This window comes from Phalacrocorax aristotelis, chromosome 7 (assembly GCF_949628215.1).
Source record: "Phalacrocorax aristotelis chromosome 7, bGulAri2.1, whole genome shotgun sequence".
NCBI lineage: Eukaryota > Metazoa > Chordata > Aves > Suliformes > Phalacrocoracidae > Phalacrocorax > Phalacrocorax aristotelis.
Window position 1 is genome coordinate 52260016 of NC_134282.1, and position 19297 is coordinate 52279312.

At 47.9% G+C, this 19297-nt stretch overlaps 1 protein-coding gene across 1 annotated transcript in view; it reads right to left on the reverse strand.

Annotated features, from left to right (window-relative positions):
• Window positions 1–19297, reverse strand: part of IGDCC3 (immunoglobulin superfamily DCC subclass member 3) — a 112438-nt gene that overhangs the window by 35113 nt on the left and 58028 nt on the right. Inside the window, exons 3-5 of the mRNA XM_075100730.1 lie at window positions 14293–14437; window positions 11439–11569; window positions 5759–5896 (exon numbers count right to left, since the gene is read on the reverse strand). Of these exons, the coding sequence (XP_074956831.1) occupies window positions 5759–5896; window positions 11439–11569; window positions 14293–14437 (414 nt within the window). The remainder of the gene's footprint in view (window positions 1–5758; window positions 5897–11438; window positions 11570–14292; window positions 14438–19297) is intronic.

The window sequence follows — 19297 nt, forward strand, 5'->3', positions numbered from 1 at the left end:
CAAGAACCAGCCCTGGGGATCTCCCCACCTGACCATCCCACGAGCCCTCCATACACGTGTGCTCTGCAACAGCAGAAGAGCCTGTGTCTTGCGCTTCAAAGCTGTGGCTAGTAAAAGGAAAAATTCAGCTGAAAAATTCCTCCTGGGAGCTCTATTGCCGTACTCTTGCTGAGGAAATGGAAGAAGCCAAATAAACCCAGAACTCCTCTGTAGGAAGCAATGGGCCATGGGGAAAGATCTGAGATGCTCTAGCTGATTTCCACTGCTCTAGGCCACCTCCTGAGAGATGCTAGGTAATGGCTGTTCAACCCACTTTAAAATTTATCATCATCCGGTGGGCAGAACAGTTTCCAGGGATGTTTAAGCGCTGAAGGACCTCAGACTCAGGCTGGTTACCAATATTTGTGGCACACAACCATTTCAGTGGCTGCATCTGGTGTAATCCAGCAATGGGAAACCTTCATGGAAAAGACAGAGGGAAACACAAGCTGCCGTGGGCTGCTGCAGTCACCCCGAAGCACCCCATTATCCCCAAGGATTTCCTTCATAGCCCCTCCTGTACAACAACATGGCCCCTGACCAAGACCTGGCTCACGCCTGACCTCGGGCAGGCTCCATGCTTCACCACAGGCAGGCATGCAGGGCTGGTTAAAAGTTATCTTGCAAGTGTATGCTTTATATGCAATATCACGCTTTGCATAACAAGAATATTAAGAGGATTTGGGCCATTCATAACCAACAGGTTCTGGAAGAGATTGGGAAAACATGAAGACACTCAAGGAGAGGGACAAATTAACCATCAACCCAGAAATGCCACTTTGCAAACTGCTGCCCAGCAAGTGCTTGGATCCCCACAGAAAGGCACGTGATGGGATGGATAGCGTCTCTGGCAGCATTCGTGAGAGCAGCACACGTTCATCAGCTCGCAAGCCTGGACCATACAAGTGAGGGATCCCATTTCAGATTAACGGCAGCATCCTGCTAGGAACACTGGCAAAACACGGACTGAAAGCTACAAAGCACTTCACAAATTTATCTCCTGCCATGCTCTTTATATAGTGCTTTTCAGGAAATTTTTAAACTTAAAGGTTTCCTTGCTTCATTAGGCAGGCAATGCCAGACCACTTAATTATTTGCATTGCAAAGAAAAGCACTCGGGTCTTTTAGAGAGAGAAAAACAATGTCATTAAATGATTAAATGGTCACATAGCTGGCCAAGCCACTGCAGCAGTAAATGGCTCAGTCATAAAAAGGACAGTAAAACATGACCTGTCCCACATTTAATGAGCAATAAGAAGGAACCATTCCTTTCAAACATCATTTGAACTGAAGTGTAAAGAGGTCTGAATTAAATTCAAATTGAACTTGATTTCATCTTTTAAATTAGACCTTTTGGAAATCCATATTTACAATAGGCGTAAAAATCAAATATCTCTCTCGAGGGAGGGGCGGGACCAGAGAAAGATGCGAAGTGGCCATACCTGGATGCTTCATCACATCATTGCCTTAAGAAATACCACAGAAATGTGACTTGAATGTCAGTAGTTTTACTGTATTATTTATAACGTGCTACATAATTTAAGCGTGCAAAGACCCAGCCTGCAGCAGGTACTCCACACAGTCCAAATACCAGCATCGATATGTCCTCAGTTGCCTCTCTAGCTCCAACTATTAATTAGAGGTGTGGTGGTCTGAAGAAATGTCTCCTGCCAACCAACCATCTCTCGTTTCCCTGAAGAACAAAGCTCTCCAAGCTCAGAAACCCTGGCGGATCTGCCATTTTAAGCAGAGAGTGTGGCAACCTCTAACAGCCAGCAAAGATCACCATGCCAGATCATCCCATATGCCTCTTGCTCAATTCCTCCCTTCCAAAGAGCACTGAAAAGGGCTTCTAGAGAAATCTCTCTGCTTTCCCAGCCTGTTCCATCCTCCTCCTCACTCTACCGTGCCTCACTCAACCTGAGCCATCCTGTGATCAGTTAGAAGGTCTTCAGCTAATACCAAGTCCAACTTAATAACACCGACAACACGTATAAATAATACAGAGGATTTACACAAGAAATTCATTGCATCCTGCAAGCTCAGCACTTTGCAGAAGTGCTGTGCAGAAGGACTGACATCTCACACCTGCTTTGCAAAGGCTGCTATTTCAACCCTGTTTCACTTACACAGAGACCTGAAAAGTGCCTTGGATCAAGGGATCCCAACCCTAAAAACCCACCTTCCTGGCATCGCTTGCCATCACCAAGTCATCTCTCCATGGAAGCAATCCAAAAGACTGCTGAAGCTAACACTGTTGCTCAGTTCCCAAAGCTCCCAGGACCTGCGCAGGCTTGAAACCGCCGCTCATTTAACATAACCACCTACTTCTTCTGATTAAGTCAAAAGCAGAAAATTTGAGGGCTGAAAACAAGCCAGTCTGGGTGGAAATGTCTGGCAGATTCTCTCTGTCAATGCCTGATTGATGAGGGCTGAAGGAGGAGGTTCAGCTGGTTGTGAAGAGCAGCCGGGCAACTGATTAATAAAGGAGACTGTTCTCCAAATGGGAGAGGCTCCCAAGGGATGCCCCGGCTATGGACAAGTAGAGGCTTCCACGTTCCCCATCGGGGTAAAATCTGGACGAAAGACGCCTGGGGTTTGGGAGCCGCATTATTTATTTTTCCAAGGTGTATGTGATGCTTTATGGAGTCCGTTCTCCGCCCGCTAACCGAGTGATTGGCACACCGGCACCAATTACGGAGGCCCGTTAAAACGTGCCAGGCGATATGAATATGCAACAACACGAACGGCTTTCTTTTATAAATAGCAAGTAGAAAGAAAGTAACAACTTTCTAATGTTGATCATTTAGGTCTTTTGTGAATTCTTTGTATTGTGCCATAGTAGCCTTCCACTTTTTAGACACATGGGTCTCCTGCTCCGGCAGACACTGGGCACTGTGGATTAGCATATTTAGAGTACATTGCAACAGTTGACTATTCAGTATGTGAAGTGGTGAAATTTACTCTATTATTTCTAAACACTTACGGGAACGGTGCTCCTGTCAACCAGTCAGCCATCTATTGCAAGCTTCTGTGTCCAATAAGTTACCAATTAATTGGCTCCTACAATTGTTGTATAGTTTACTTCTTGAATGGCTCTCTCTTTAGTAATTTCCTTCCCATTGTGCGACCCTTTCTGACAACTTCTGTATAACGCTATCAGATAATCACTGTCTTTTCTCTCTCGCCTCACTTTTCTATATCTCTCTAAATAGTTTATTATTCTGCCTTGGTACCTTTTATGGAGGCCAGCTCAGTGGCCTGTCAGTTAAAGGGTAAGGATACATTAAAATCGTCATTCATTCAAAAGGCTTTGCAGTAAGTGCCCAGGATATTCATTTGTGCACACATACAGGTCCAAGCCTGAAGTGCGTAGCTCTGAAAGGAAAAGCCCTATCTTCCCCTGAACGAACCCTTAATGATTTTACATTTCTCTCAGAGCCTGCTCTCTAATGAATGTTGACATTTCATGCACGGCAAGACACAGGAATTCTGTTTGTGGTCAGGGGCTACAACATATTCCCAAGGAAATTAAATTCAAAATTGATTGTGTGACACTCAAAAACTGGCCCAGAATTTGAATGATTTCCTTCAAGCAAAATATAGCTGCCTTTCCCATTGAAAACCGGCCAGGTTTTAGCAAAGCCAAAGCAAAAAGTGCAAATGTTGTTTATGGCTTGCTTTCCCCTGCACAGAAAGCTGTAAAAGCAAAATTGTTCTTTTGCTCCTTTCTGATAGAAGAAATGCCACAAAATCAAAAGTGTGAGCAAAGAGCTTCAGAGCGACACTCCGAAATGGCAACATGCCCTGTGCAAAGACCCGGCATAATGGCAGGGCCACGACTCTTCTTTATTTCGACCAAGCAAGAAACATGTTCACATATAATTGACTTTATTTGTTTAAATTAAGTCAGGCCTATTGTTAAATCAGTGACCATAGATTTTTTTTTTTTATTTCTGGAAGTGGATCAAAAGGGGTTTTTTCCAAGCTGAGTAAGTTAACTGGTTATTTAAGCTGACCAGCTCTGTAGGAGGAATCTCTGGAAGGAGACCCCCATGCGGGAGGAAGCCACATGTACAGACGACAGATGCTCGGAGGACCTCCCTGTCCAGCCTAAACCCTTCTCCCTCCTCCTGATCACACAGACACGGAGACATGAAAGCACTTCCAGAATGGCTACAAAGGGATGCCAAAACCACCAACTCACCCGAGGGCCTGTACGCCACATCGCTGCCGAGGTCGGTGTAATATTAAACAAGACGTTGGGATGCTTTGGACAGGAAACATTCCTGCTGAAGGGGAGGAAAAATAATGGGATCTCTGTCTCATTCAGTAGCTCTAATTCTGCTGCTGTGCTGCAAAGCAGCGGGGAGAGGGTATTTATTTTTGGTGGAAGGCAACGGTGAACTCAGACCATCCAGACAAACATCGCACGGAGCTATTACATCTTCATTATTGCACTGCTCTATAGAGACAAGTGTTTTGAAGAAGGTAATAAGCACTTATAATTAAGGCAATTATAAAGTAGTTTATTATAGTTGAGCGCTAACATAGAGCTGCCTTGTGTCCAAGAGAACCAAAACAGTGATACAGCCTATCTGGGGAATTTTTAAAGCAGCATCAATCTGATGTTTATGGCTCTGGAGGAAAAAAAAACCCAGTTAGTGGCAGACACAAGCTGATTTTACAAGCCACCAGAGGATGAAGCAGGAGGGCAAACATGGAGAAATTGTGCTATTGATGCTGGATGCGTGTCCTTGTGCCCTGGCAGATGGCTCTGGAGTGGGAAGTCACCCTTCTCATGAGCCGGACCCTGACCCTCAGAGAGCCACGGGGACGAAGTCCCACATCCTGCATGGCAGCATGAGCCAGGATTATCCCTGTTTGTGCTTCACAGCCACCTTGGGGGACTTGGGGAGATTAGCATCCCAAAATGACGTGACCTCGCAGACGGCAAGGGCTTGGGAAATACTAACTGAACCCAACCCCACAGTGTGCACAGGCAGAGTTACAAGCTCTGGAAGAGAAAAAAAAACCGATCAGCTCTTTGCTCAGCACAGGTTTCTGTAGGGCAATGGAAGCCTTGCTCTGAGCAAAATAGTTTCTGAGCTACTATCACAAAGTTAGAGCCTAAAATAACCCTTGTTTTCAGACTGGGAGAAACGCAGCATGTTGCTATTCCTTGTTTGTATGATGCTATCAGACACTGCCTCTGGTTTCCATGCTCATTAAAAAAGGTATCACGGACCCCAGCAGCATTTGTTTTTTCAGAGCTTCAGACACGTGACTTTAACCACTCTCTTCCCCTCAAAAATTATTTTAAAACTCCCTGAACAGTCAGCAAGTTTCTTTCAAGTCTGTTTTACGTGAAAGATGTGTTTGTGTATGCTTTTGCCTCTCTAGGCCAACAGTGGTGATGTTTTTGATGCAGCTGAAGAAGATGCTGTCACTCGAGAAAAGATAAAATTATCACCTTTCATGAAACATCTACAGGTTTAACCAACCCACTTCTCTAACAGGTGAAAATAGGATGTTGGCAGATAGAAAAAACAAAGTGTAGACATGAGGATAAAAACCACTTCAAACCTACAATTAACTTCAGTGGGAAGGGAAAGGGTGAATCACTTGTTGCATAAAATAGTCAGCGGCACCTACTTATTTCCCATGCGATGGCAATGGAGAGGAGGAGGAGGAAATCCCGGTCACCCCCGGAGCTTACCTAGGCGGCTCCAGGAGACGATGGGCCGGGGATTGCCCGTTGCGATGCACTCCAGCACAGCTGTCTGGTGCACTGTCAGCGTGAGGTTCTCCGGACCCACGAGAATCATGGGGTCCTTATAAACGGTGGAGTGGGAGCCTGCAAGGACAACATCATCGTTAAAAGGCATCTGATTCTCTCGTGTTTAATGGAAACGGTGAGGGCTTCATGCACCCTCTAAGTACAAATGATGTGGCTGGTGTAATCCCCAACAAGCTCGAGATGTACGTGAAACAAAAGGAGCACAATGCTTGCGTGACAGTCACATTGTCTGAACACGTTTTAAGCGTGCGCTGATACTCCTGGGGAAAACCCCTCAGCCAACCGACCCAGCCACAGCAGCCCTGTTAACACCCAGATACGGGCAGCATAACGAAGGAACCGCGCTGTGAACTGCAGAAAGCAGATGTGCAGGAAAAACACGTTGCAGAGGAAGGACACAAGCTGCAGGACAGCTTGTGCAGACAGGAATGCAAATAAATGAAGGAGTTGCTTTATCTTTCAGCATCTCAAGCCATAAAGTAATCCATGCAGTCCACAATGCCTAAATCTGCGTCTCTGCAAGCATCCTCCCTTGCTGCTGGTGTAATTTGCTCCAAAAGCCCTGTCCTGGGACACAAAGAGTGATGGAGGTGCCAGTCCCTGACTCCTGCTGAGGATCTTTTTGAGAGGAAACTCAAGGAAACTCCTCTGATGACTGAAGCCCACAGGGTGGGCACCCCTATCCTGGCCCACTCTGGTGTAACTGGGTGCAGGGAGAGGATGCATCCCGTTGCTCTGATATAATCGTGATACAATCATTGCTAATGATGTGATCACCAATCGTTTATTTGCACTACAGAAGCACCAAGTGGCAGCAACCAAGAATGAAACCCGTCATACAAGATGATGCACAGACCCGTAATAAAATAAAGCCCTGGCACAGGGACTCTGGAAACCAGACAGGCACAGGATAAGCAAAAGAAACCACATTTCACCAGACAGGAGGAAACTGCGGGACAAAACCATCATCCTGTGTCAGGTACACCGCAGCTGATCCTGAATCTCCAGAGTCCCCAAAAAGTGCCTTATCCCTGGGCCAAAGCTCCCTTCAGCCTTCACCTCCATTTGTTGGGAGCAGGAGAGGAGGAAAAGAAGGAGATATTCTCAGTTCTCTCTAAGTAAACAGGAACACTGATAATCTCTGCATTAGTCTTTTCCCAATTTCTGATGAGAGCTGGGTTATACTCCAGAAATGCCGAGGTCAAGCAGTGTTTAAGGAATTTCAACAATCTGACAGCTGCTGCTGGCAAAAACGCTCTGTACACCTGGGGAGAGAAATTCTTGGGCTTGTTGTCTCCCCCCAAGCAGGAAAGGGGGCACGGGGCGGGGCTGGGGAGCAGAGCTCTGCCACAGGCTGGGCTTTGCTATAGGGACCATCCCACACTGACTCTGGTACATGGACTTTCTGTCGTCCAAAAAGCTTGTTAAAGAGAAGTGATCCACTAAAACCAATCTGCAAGGGCTTTTCTGCAAGCAAAAATTTATTTTCTTCCTGCACTTTTTAACGTTACCCTTTCACAGCAGCTCAGGGGCTGAAGTCAGGGCATTAGCAGGGGGATTTCGCAGCGGTCCGAGGGCAAGCACAGATCAGAGCGGCTCGTTTGTTACTCGTTCCTACAGGGGCTAAACAGGGAGCGATAAAGCGACTCAGAGGTTGTGACTAAATGGGCAAAATCCAGGAAAAATCACCGTGTCAGTGTGACTTAAGAGCTGACTTTCTCACTAAACGCATTTCACTGCAAGTCATAAAATGCAGATTTTTTGATGAGAACCAGAATGCACAATAAATTCATATGACCGGCTGGTTAACCCCAAGAGATCTGAAAAACAATACCTTCCCCCTCAGTACCTCAGAGTGCCTTTAAAACCCATGCAGATTTATTGTTCTGAATCACAATACTAAATGTTCACGCTTAGAATAATATGATATTATCATCGTATTATATAGTGATTTCAATATTTCAAAACACAGAGAAATGAAATGAATTGTCCAAGGTCACCCAAGAATATCAGTTAACAGGAGCCGAGACCAAAGCAGAATTCATAAAACACTATTTTGACAATAAAATATGAAAAATAAAAATCACACTCTTTGATTTATACTCTAAGTCCTAAATAGGCATTCAGGTTTTTGGGAGTGGGCTCAGCTCCCTGAGTTTGGCCAGACCCTGCCCAGCTCTGGAAGCGGCATTTCCTCCGCTGCTCACCTTCCCCTGCAAAGGCCACGTAACGGTCCCGCAGCTTTGCTGCCGAGCCCAACGCCCGCCGCAGTGCCAGCTCAGGGCCAGAGGGGACAGTGACCCAGCAGGGACACAGCGGCCAGATGCCAGCACCATGCAAAGGGGTTGACCGTGCCTGACTATCGAGGAGGAGGTTTCCTTCTCCAACCAGAAAAGCTCTTTGATGCAGGGTCAGGAAGGAAGGAGTAACAAAACGAGGGACTCGCGGCAGGCGAGCGCTGCTGGAGCACAACAGGGTTCAGGGCAACGTGGGGGGGGTCTGTTTTGAAAGGGAAAAAGGCTCTAATGATACACATGGTCCCCAGGGACTCTGCCAGCAGCAATCGCGGTAAGAACGGGGAGGTCCCCGGCACCGCCAGGAGTGACAGGCACTCTAGCAGGGATGGGAGCGTTGCCGGCATGGGCTGTTAGATCTGGATCAAAAGGACAGCAGCACCGAGAGCTGCAGCTCGTGCTGAAAAGGTGTCAGCGCAGAGGCAGGCAGCCCCTCGGGAGCATCTCCGCTAGGCAGGCACTTGAAAATAATCAATCACTAGGGCTGGAAGACATATCTGTGCCGCTCACTGCCGGCAGCCCTGCCACCACTGCCAGCAAGAGGGAGGAAAGTGCTGCGAGCGGCCTCCTTCATCCCCTGCAGGCAGCCATCCTCCTCCTCCTCCAGCCGGGCTGTGGCAGTGCCCTGCAGGGCAGCAGCTCCCAGAGCCCATCTCCATCTCCATCATCTCCCTCCTCCCTCCTCAGCCAGAGCTAGGCTTGGAAACCCCGGAGAGGCAGACCTGGCGCTTTCCTGTGGGTGAAGCATTGGCTGAAGTTGCTGCCCTGTTAAGAGAAGAGGGAACCCTCCCACCACGACGAAGAGCAGAGAGCACCATTCCCTTTACCCCTCTACACAAGATGGCGGCGATGGAAAGATCTGCAAGATTAGGCATGGTGGGGTAAGCAGTAACGACATGTGCCCAGCAGCACTCATGTTAGTTCAGAATTTACTGATACAACACCCACACCAGTGAAGCAGCGTCCCTGTGCTACCTCTGTGGCACACCACAGCCTCCAGCAGTGTGCCAAAGCCTAGGGTTAACATGCTAGCACATACCCGCTGTCCTGGTCTAATTTGTGTGCTCCCAGCGAGCATCGCAAAGCGTAAACCTTTTTCACTGGGGTTTAACCCGGTGCAATGGGTTTTCCATGGGGTGAGAGCATGCAAACGTCCCGTTACGGCAGCTCTGCTGACATGCAGTCACTGAAGCACGGTCCAAGCCCTTCAACAGACACTTACACACGGTGCCCGTGTTCATCATCCGACTGCTTTAAGGAAGAGAAAAACCACAAACGTTTCACAGACAGGAAACCTGGAAAATATCCATCTGAAATGAGGGATGGTCAGACGAGAACAACTAGCACTTTCTGCCCTGTGAGAAATAATAACTCAGGCCAGTAAATTGACACAAAGAACTTCACCACGTTGGTAATTTACTGTTCTCTCTTCCCTCCACATGGCTACTGTTCGCATAGATCAAGAAAACAGATAAGTAACAGGCATCAAAAACTCCTAGGTCTTTCAGAACTAGTTAACCTGCTTCCTTTCCCCGTCAGAGTTGATACACACAGCATCACTCTTTCCTCAGCCTCACCCCATTTCACATGTTCTGCTTTTTTACAGCTGGCAGAGGCTAGTTTGACATTCGGTACAGGCGTTAAGTCTCCTGCTCCAGAACCGCTGGCCAGGCAGCCGTTCCGGAGGCTGAAGGCAGGCTGTGAGGTACGAGCGTACGCTGGCAGGCCTCCAGCCACCGGCTACCAGCAGTTATGTGTATCTGATGGACAGGAGGATCACAGCTCACGCAGGGGGGAGACCCTTTGCTGCAAGCAAAAAAAGCTCACAGAGAAACACACACCCAACCAGCCCTGTGCAGACTTCCCTTGCCTCTTATCTCCAAATCTGTCATCACATTTCCACAGGAATCTAGGCTGGTCCCCTAACCAAGAGCCACGGATCCATCACCACTGCTGTCACAGGGGACCACAGTGGGTACCCAGCATCCCAGCGGGGTTCTGACCTGCACAGAGTCCTGCATCTCAGAGGCCACCCTGCCAGCAGGACATAGCCACAATTTGCAGGTGACTACTTCTTTGGCACTCTTACCTTCTCTGAAGGTAACCCACAAATGCTCTGAAGTCCAGAAGCAAGCTGTCCTGTTTTCATACGAGGAGGTTGAGCATATCAAAGGCATGTCTAAGAGGGCACAAAAGTGTCATTCACTCCTGGCTGCTTGACCGGGCTGGCCTGTACGATTTGACTTCATATTTCCTACTTCCTTCATACTAGGAGCAGCTACTGAAACATCAAGGGAGACTGCTGAAGCTAAAAGTGTTTTAAATGAAAAAGAGTGCCAAATGAAGAAAGCTGAACTAGAAGGTGACAATCTAACATCAGGTTTAGAAATTGGCCGATGAGTTATTGCTTGAAGGGGCTCCAAGAGATCAGCTGGGTCCCACAGAAGCAGCTAATGGAGGATGGGCAACGGGTGGGTCAGCAGAGGGTAGCACAGCCATGGAAACACGGTCGCAGCATATTTGCACCCTGATCCTTCCTTCACGGTGCCCAAGGTCATCACTTCCACATGATGTTTTGTGTGCTTTCACAAACAGGCCAAACTTGTGCACATGCAAAGCATGGATGTGGGTTGCTTTGGTTTGCCCTTAAGCTTCGTCACATCCTACCTCCAGCAGCACGAAACCAAACAGCAGGTATGTGATTTTGGTCCTTTTTTTTTGGAGAGGAGACCTTAGGGCACCGTCATTTCTTCAGCTGGAGCTTTCAGACGTGAAAACCTGTTTCTGCCACTGACTTCAAATGTGGATGGAGAACCAAGTTGAAATTCAGCCTGGGGTGCTCAGGGCTTCTCTTTCTCGTCTTCCAAAGCAAGGTTAGCCCGCTTTGGTCACAATGCAATGCTAACAGCCTACAGAACATAATTCCCCCATTAGATAAATAATTGATCACCCTCTGTGCTGCAATTACTTCCAGAGTGGGCAGGTCTCATAAGGAAATGATGAATCTTCCACATTTCCAAAAGAATTTATTTAATGTAAAGCTGCTGTAACTCATTTTCTCACCACCCTCCCTCTACCCAGAAACTAGCGCTAATTTACAGGCAATGAGACAGATTTATCTGCTATCAAATGGACTGATCTGGCAGGAAATAGTAACAATCCAGAACCAGGAAGGCGCTATGGCCGGACAGAGGGATGCTCCTCAGTGCTGTTAGCCTAAAGCTCTCTTAAACTGTCCTCGTCCAGGCCAACAGTGGGAAGAAGAAGACAGAAAGACAGTCAGGAGAGTGTTTACTGGTACCGACCTGATACGGTGAGTCTGGCCTCCCGGCTGAACTTCACATTAGCAATATTGGTAGCAACGCAGTGAAAAATCCCACTGTCTTCTGCCCTCAGTCCCGTAATCTGGAGGACCCCCTTGGGAAGCAGCGTGTACCTGCGGCAAGAGAAAAGCAGAAACAAAAACTTGCAAAGCAGGACACGATGCGAAAGCAGGCTGCACACCCATCCAGGTGAGGCAGGCTGGCTCCCCGCATCCCGGTGCAGAGGCGCCAATACCACTCCAGTGCTGCAGCCCCTAGCAGGCCAAGCCCATGCTTATCACTGCATCAGTTCTTGATTTTGTTTTTTAAATATTTGAGCCTCTGGTCTTCTTTTACAGGGATTACATTCCCTGTCTTCATCTTCTGATGCGTCCTTGAGAAAGGATTACTTTTGCTGGAAGGCTACAAAGTAGGTGCTTCTTACTTCATCTGTAGAAAAGCTTTGGCAGTGCATTTGCATGTGAACACAGCGGACGTGGGAGTTATCACTCACCAGCTGAAGCACAGTGACCATGGACAAGCACCAGGTGAAGTGTGTGCTCCACAGTCCCAGCCCCAGGGCTCATATCCACATAATATTAAAACCTCAAATGCTTGGAAAGGCGTGTTTAAAATAGATAGCGAGTAGGCATACATACACATAAAGAAATATTTTATGTATTTAAAACATAGGTACATTTAAATCATGCATGCACACACACATATATGTATACATACATTACAGGTTGCTTGGCAACTGTGTGTTTAAATTGGCTGGTAGTAAGTCATTACATTGCGATGAGTTAATAATCCATTTCCGTCTGGAAGATGAAGAATATCTTTTTCCCTATCAGCATATGGTTAAGTGCCTATAACCCGCTCCCTGCGCTGGGTTCCAAACGCGCAGCTCGGTGTCGGTGGCAGCGTGACAGCAATCAGTTTTACACGTCCCAAAGTTGATTGCAATCTCTCTGGGACTTTAAAATGCCCATTGTTTTGGATGAATTATACCACAAGAAGCCTTCATTTTTGTTAACAATCTGCCCACAGCATTAGAAGATTCAATTCCAAAGCTATTATTCTGCCTTCAAAGGCTCCAAGTGCAAGACTCGGCATACAAATTTATATACACTTTATACGCAGAAATGCACCAAGCGTGATTAATGCAGAAATCCAATTCAGTTAGAGAAGCAACCCTCATCACCCAGGCCCGTTCGTGTCAGAGATTAATCTACTGAGCTGACAATAAAAACCTTCCCCAGTAACTTTACTGCTACGAAAAGCCAAATCTGTTCAAAATCAGGACACTGAACATAGGGAAACTGCTTCTAGCCCACATCCTCCAGGGCTTGGGCAAGCTCCCTGCGCTGGAGGAGAAGCAGCTTGGGGCTCTCTGGGCTGGAGAAAAGTCTGGGCTCCTCAGTCTTGGAGCTCGTCAGTCTTGGGGCTCCTTGGTCTTGGAGAAAATTCCTGTTCACACTCAATTCCCTGCCACGTCTCTGACCATCTCCAGACCCGTGACCCTGGGCTCAAGTGGAAAGGAGCAATAATGCATGAAGGACTTAAACAGAACTTCACGTGTACTGCAGCATCACGCTAGGATGCACACAAGGTGTCAGGCCCGGTTCTGTGCCCCTTACTTTTGCTGACAGCACCTCAGACCACTTGCCCTGCTCTGCCACATCCCCAGTTTAGCACTTCTGCAAGTAAGGAGCCTTCAGAGGAGATCAAGTTTAACAAATCAACCCTGTGCTGGGCTAAAAAAAGCTCAGATGAAAAACGCAAGAAAAAACAAAACCTGACAGTTGCAGTTTTCCACGGCAGGGTTGGGCCTCTTGGGTCCTTCTACTGTAAGTTCACAGCAACGCTGAAAAGGTCAGGCATTGTTCCAGCTCTTCTGTTTTCTCCTGCCTCCAAAACACCCAACCACGTTCTGCTGCAGAACTGACATTTTTAAGAATAGGGGCTTTCAGGAAAATATTTACAGCTTCCTGGTTTTGCCTATTCCCAACGCACAGATGTCAATTCGCGATCAAGGTGTGCTGCGACCGATTGTCTCCCACCATCAGTTGCGCAGCTCCTGAGCTGCAGCTGGGACCGCCGGAGGCTGCCGGCACGGAGCACGCGTTTCCTGCCACCTGTCCTCCGCCGGGCCCCGCCGCCGCTCGGAGGATCAAACCTCGATGAGGGATGTTTCCGACGCGAAGGGAGCAGCCTGTCAAACACAGGAAGCAAGGACGTGCCGTCCCAGGTCTAGGTTAGGGAAGGGGGGCAGCTGGGGTTTCTCTCTAGGAGGGTTGCGTGGGAAACGGCAGCCCAGGGTGCTGCGGGATGCTCTCTGCAGAGCTTCCCTGCTGCCACACACAAAGCATCACGAGGGAGTCCACCTGAGAAGGGAAGTCTAGCAGCCACGGTGTAATTCAGAGCTTGCAAGAGTTCAGGATCCACATGGAAGACCCTAAGTCATGGATCTGGCTTGGAAAGAGCTCCACAAAATGGAACCACAGAAGGGTGATGGATGCCAAAGGTACGCCAGCTCTCCTAGGATCGCTGGGTCGGCTCTTCATGCTGGAAAGTAAACCTGGAGTAGGGCTGATCAGGGCAGGTCAATGCAAGCTCTCAGCCCCTCCAAAATCAGCTAACAGGGTTTATCTAGTTCTCTTGAGAGAGTGTTTGGCCAGAAGGAGCCCAGGCAACCCACAACATTAACTGAAAGAGCCTTCCATGGCAGAAACGCTGCCAAGACACTCAGCCCCGATCAGCTAAGCCCTAACACAACTGTGAGAGCAAGTGCAAGCCTGGCCACATTTGTCCACCTAGGGAAAGGACGGCAGTACATGGTTTGGATATGTCCTACCTTTCGTTGTCTGTGTTGACCGGCATGCGGTTCTTTTGCCAGAGGATGACCGGCTCAGGCAAGCCATGGATCTGGCACTGGAATCTGGCTACACCACCTTCCTCCACCACTGCATTCTGAGGGTGGATGTGGAAGTCAGACATCGCTGGAAGACACAAAGAGAGACAAAAATATTCACATGTGAAAAGAGATCCACGGCCAACAACTTCACATGACCTAGAAACACCCTGATTTCCCAGAGACAGTAAATGGGATTGTAACGCAACAACAGAAGGCTGGTTTGCAGCCTCACCTCCTGCATGGAGAAACAAGACTAGTGGCAAGTTCGTGCTATACACCTGCCTCTGCACGTTGAACTAGCTGACTCAACCAGGACAGGAGACGGCGCTCCATGACCCACATGCTCCACAGCGAGGTCTGCTGGGACAGGGAGACGCACAGACACTGGCACCTATCAGAGGTCATTCTCAACAGCTCCAGCAGGCTTTGGATCCAGTCTCACATCAGAAAAGAGGTGTCTATCCTTGCTGTTGCTGCTAACGTCTTATCTGCTGTAAATATCCTTCTGATGTGCATGGCTTGACTATTTTGCTTTAAATACCTTGACCAAAAGAGCTCCCAGATGCCTTAGTAAAACTTACAGCCCTTGATTTCCATTTCTGTTTGGCACGTGCTCCAGCTCACTGCATACTCTGCCTTCCAGCACCGCAGAAGGAACGGTCGCATCCCCATGCTGTGGAGCAACAGGCTTCAGCCGACAGAAGGAGCAGCTGCCAGGAGCTCAGCAGCTCAGCTCAGCTCACCCAGGCTTTTGGGGTTGGGACTACCCGACAGCAAATGACAAACCTCAGCGTGCCCACACAGGATGAATAGAGACCAGCCTGTTTCAGCACAGCCACAGCTGTAACCATTGTGCAGAAAGACTCTGGCATGCTGTTAGAGCTACATAAATAATACAGTAATTATTACTATTAATTAATTGGAAGGTGCTGCCTGTTGACTCTGCAATAAACATATTTGAGGCTAATAAACATCCCAGTGGTTATTTAGCTCGTGATTCATTTATAGTGCCGCATCCGCAGGAAAATCTCTCACATTATCATAGGAGATAAACTCCAAGAGAGCCCCCCGCTCTGCCACCACAGCCCAATAATACCCCTCTCCCCAGCGAGAAAGCCTTGTCCCCTTTTACATGCGTCAAGTGTAATGAATGTACCTCTGCGAAGAAACAAGCTGCGTATGTGTCAGCGTGGCTTAATCATTCATCTGCAAACTCCACTTGGGCTCAGGCAGATGGGCGATGGCCATTAGCAATCATACATTAAATATGTGTTGCATTAACCTGCCCTGCTCCCCCAACCACTGCTCTCAACCCGCTGACTGCAGATTTGTTAAGCTGATCGAGTAAGACGGCGCAAAGCCCTGGCCCTGCATGGCCGTAGGGTTGGGAAGGTTTTGCAGCCGTGAGGGTGGGACGGGCAGCCAGCCCCACATCGGGATGCAGCGATGGGAGCGGGACCGGGAGGTGGCTGTGCAATGCTGCGGGGAGATGGGAACGCACCAGCACAGGGCGCAAGGTTACACAAAAATACATTTCCCTTTCCCAAGATGAAAGCTAATGCAAATATCCTCTCCGGTAGGGAATGGAGCGCAACAGTGAAATGGCAATTTACCCAGTTCATACACGTTTAGCCTGAAAAGGAGACTGCTCATGGCCCAGCGCACTCAGCTGTGTGGGAAGGATCCCAAAGGCTGCTGGGGGGTCTCTCACACCAGGTGATTCCCCTTTCAAGGTGGCAAGGGATGCTTCAAAAAGTAGGGGAGTCCAGAAGTACCCATGGCAGGAGAGCTCAAGGGAGCCTGCAGAATATTTCAATGCTACCATTCGGCTTTCCAGGCCAGGGCAAGCATCTTGCAACCAAAGCTTGTGAGCTCTCATGAAGAAATGAATCCAGGAATTAATGAGAATGATACAAAGCTCATTAATAAAGAAAAAAAAGAAAGAAAAAAAAAAGCCAAAAAAAAAAAAAAAAGCAGATATTCAGATGCCTGCGGGAAAATTCCTCTCAGATGTGCAGATGCTCAGCACTGAGGTTTTTCGGTGGCTGACAGGGCTGGTAAGAAGAGGGAGGTGTGAATGAGAACAGCCCCAGCACAGACTTCGCTCTGCTGGCTACAGAATCCACTGCCGTTCCTTTATTTCAATAATATCACCTCTTATAGGTAAAACTGCAGCAATAACCTCTACTCTTAAAGACACTAGTATTAATATTTATCATGAATAAAACATGGAAAGTTATAAATAAACCAGTTATGAGGATGTTAAGTAAAATATTACTCTTCAATGACCCTATAATGTGGCTTTGAAGCACAGTTTTATGTTAAATGCCTAGGAAACACTGTGACCCTTGCCAAGACCAGCTGGTTTGCAGAAGATGCATTAAAAATTCATGCACCAAGCTACAAAATGCTTTTTTTTTTTTTTAACACAGGTTTATGAGTTCATTTACAGTTGCAGAGCCAAAAGCTGTTGTAGCATCTCCTGTAAAACAGCAACAAAACTTGAATGTGAGTGATTACCTGGGATGCTGTTTTCAGCCTGGAAATAAATCACTGGGTGTAAGGAGAGGAGAGGCATAGGAGCACAAGTGCTTTACAGGGCATCGCTTGGAGGGGCTAAATCTCTGCTGACCCATGGAAGAATTTTATATATGTCCCAACCGACTGTAACAAACTCATACGGCGGAGTGCTTCCTCCTATTTGTTACTTGCCTTTCAGCAGCAAACGCCAGGACCCCCGATAGCAGCCGGGTGCTATTGTTTCAGCCGCCAGAGAAGAGCTGCACACCAGCCCGGGTGGGGTTGGCCATCAGCCAGGGAGCTGCATCTCATTTCTATGCTAATGGCCATAATAATTTTAAAAATAAATACATGCAATCACAACATTCACCCGCGAGCTCCTAAGAGGGGGGACACCCTCTAATCCATCTGCACGCTGTCTCTGTCGTCCAGCAACGCAGCATCTGCGTGCCAACGGAGGGACTGATGCTGCCCCAGGCCCCTTTTTACTGTCATCAGATGGGGTGATGGTCAGCCTGTCCCATTAAACTTCCCTCTGCTATCTCCATGTGTAGCACGGTACTGTCCACACACAGAGTGAGCGTAGGGTAGTCATAGAGCCATAAAAATCAACCTAAACCATGCACACACTCATTGCTCCGTATCGATCCTCCAAGGCATGGTGTCTCAGTGTTCCTGCTATCATCACACCTGGATTTTGGCCATGGTACACCCAGGCTGGCACAGGGCAGGGAAAGACAAAACAAAATGGGCTCACAGCAGACGGGGAATGGATCTATCAGCCCTCCCACGCTGCAGGCATGGGTGCACCTTCTACCAAAGATGTTGGCCTAGGCTAGATCCAGGCTGAGTTGTCTACAGTCACACCAACGCATGAGGCAGAGGAGTTACTCTTCACCTCTTCTTCCATCACGTTGTATCATGGAGGACCTCTACTAGGATGAGGCTGAATCAGAGGTGAGATTCTTCCCTAAAGAGAAACCCATGCTTGGGATCTCCCATCGCCTAACCCTCACCAAGATGCACTTCCCAAAGGCAAATGAGGAGAGGTTGAGGGAACTGGGATTGTTTGGCCTGAGAACAAGGAAGAGGAGGCTGAGGGGAGACCTTCTCGCTCTCTGCAACTACCCTGAAAGGAGGCTGTAGTGAGGTGGGGGTCAGTCCCTTCTCCCACATCACTAGTGATAGGGAGAGGAAACAGCTTCAAGCTGCGTCACGGGAGGTTCAGATTGGATGTTAGGAAAAATTTTTTTACTGACAGAGCGGTCAGGCCCTGGCACAGGCTGCCCAGAGAGGTGGGGGAGTTGCCATCACTTGAGGTATTTAAAAGACGTGTAGACGTGGCACTTCAGGACATGGTTTAGGAGACATGGTAGTGTTGGGTTGACAGTTGGACTTGATGACCCTAGAGGTCTTTTCCAACCTTAATGATTCTATGATTCTATGTCCTACAGACACAGTGCAGGTGAGCAGCAACTCTTATCCTCATCCATATTCAAAGAGGATTTGTTCTGGCGAACGAATTTGCTGGGTCTCCCCTAACTGAAGTGCAAACACTCCCTTCCATTCTCACAGGCCCTGTGGAAAGGCCAACAGAATAAAAATGAAAATAGGTTATCGAGAGAAATTTTCTTTCCTCCATGAAAGACTAAATTGAAACCATTAGTGGCCAATCCTTTTTTGCTCAGTACAGCATTAGTGCTAAGCTGGAGATTGACCTAGATTTGATATAGAAAAAGAAAACATTAACTTGGTATGTCAAAGCAAATCCCAGGCCTGTTAGAATCATTAAAAGGCAAACATTATTATCAACTGCAGGCACAAGGGGAAGAAGAAGACTTAAAGGTTCAGTGCCAAGCCTGGTGTTAGGAGAGTATTTGGGAAGCCCAGCTAGTTCTGCAGTCACATTGCTTTATACTTTGAAGTTACTTACGGGGAAACAGATACCCAGGTTGGCTCTGACACGAGAGGATGCTGGGGAGGAGTTGAGCATCCTCACTGACAGTGACGCCAGACAGTTCACTAACAGCTGCCCATGAGACCCTTTTCTCCACACTTCTGCCATCAACCTGCTAAATTCAGACCTCTTCCAATACAGGCATGTGGTTAAAGTGCCTCAAAATTAACACAGTCCAAGGAACAAGAGTTTAACGGGGACATGCCTCCAGTACCTGGGCTCCTAGACACCCCTGCCAAGGAAGACAAGCTTCATTAGCTCCACCACAACTGATGAAGGTGAAGCCTGGGAGGCAAATGGTTTGCCCAGTGTGACCGAACATGCCATGGGCAGAGCTGACCACTTCCAGAAGTGGCTCTATCCCGATGCTGGTGACAGCTGCTGATTTTCATATTGAATTTCCCAACTTACTAATAAAACTGAATTTCCCCTCGGGTCAGCAGAACTCAGGGTCATTTTTAAAACACA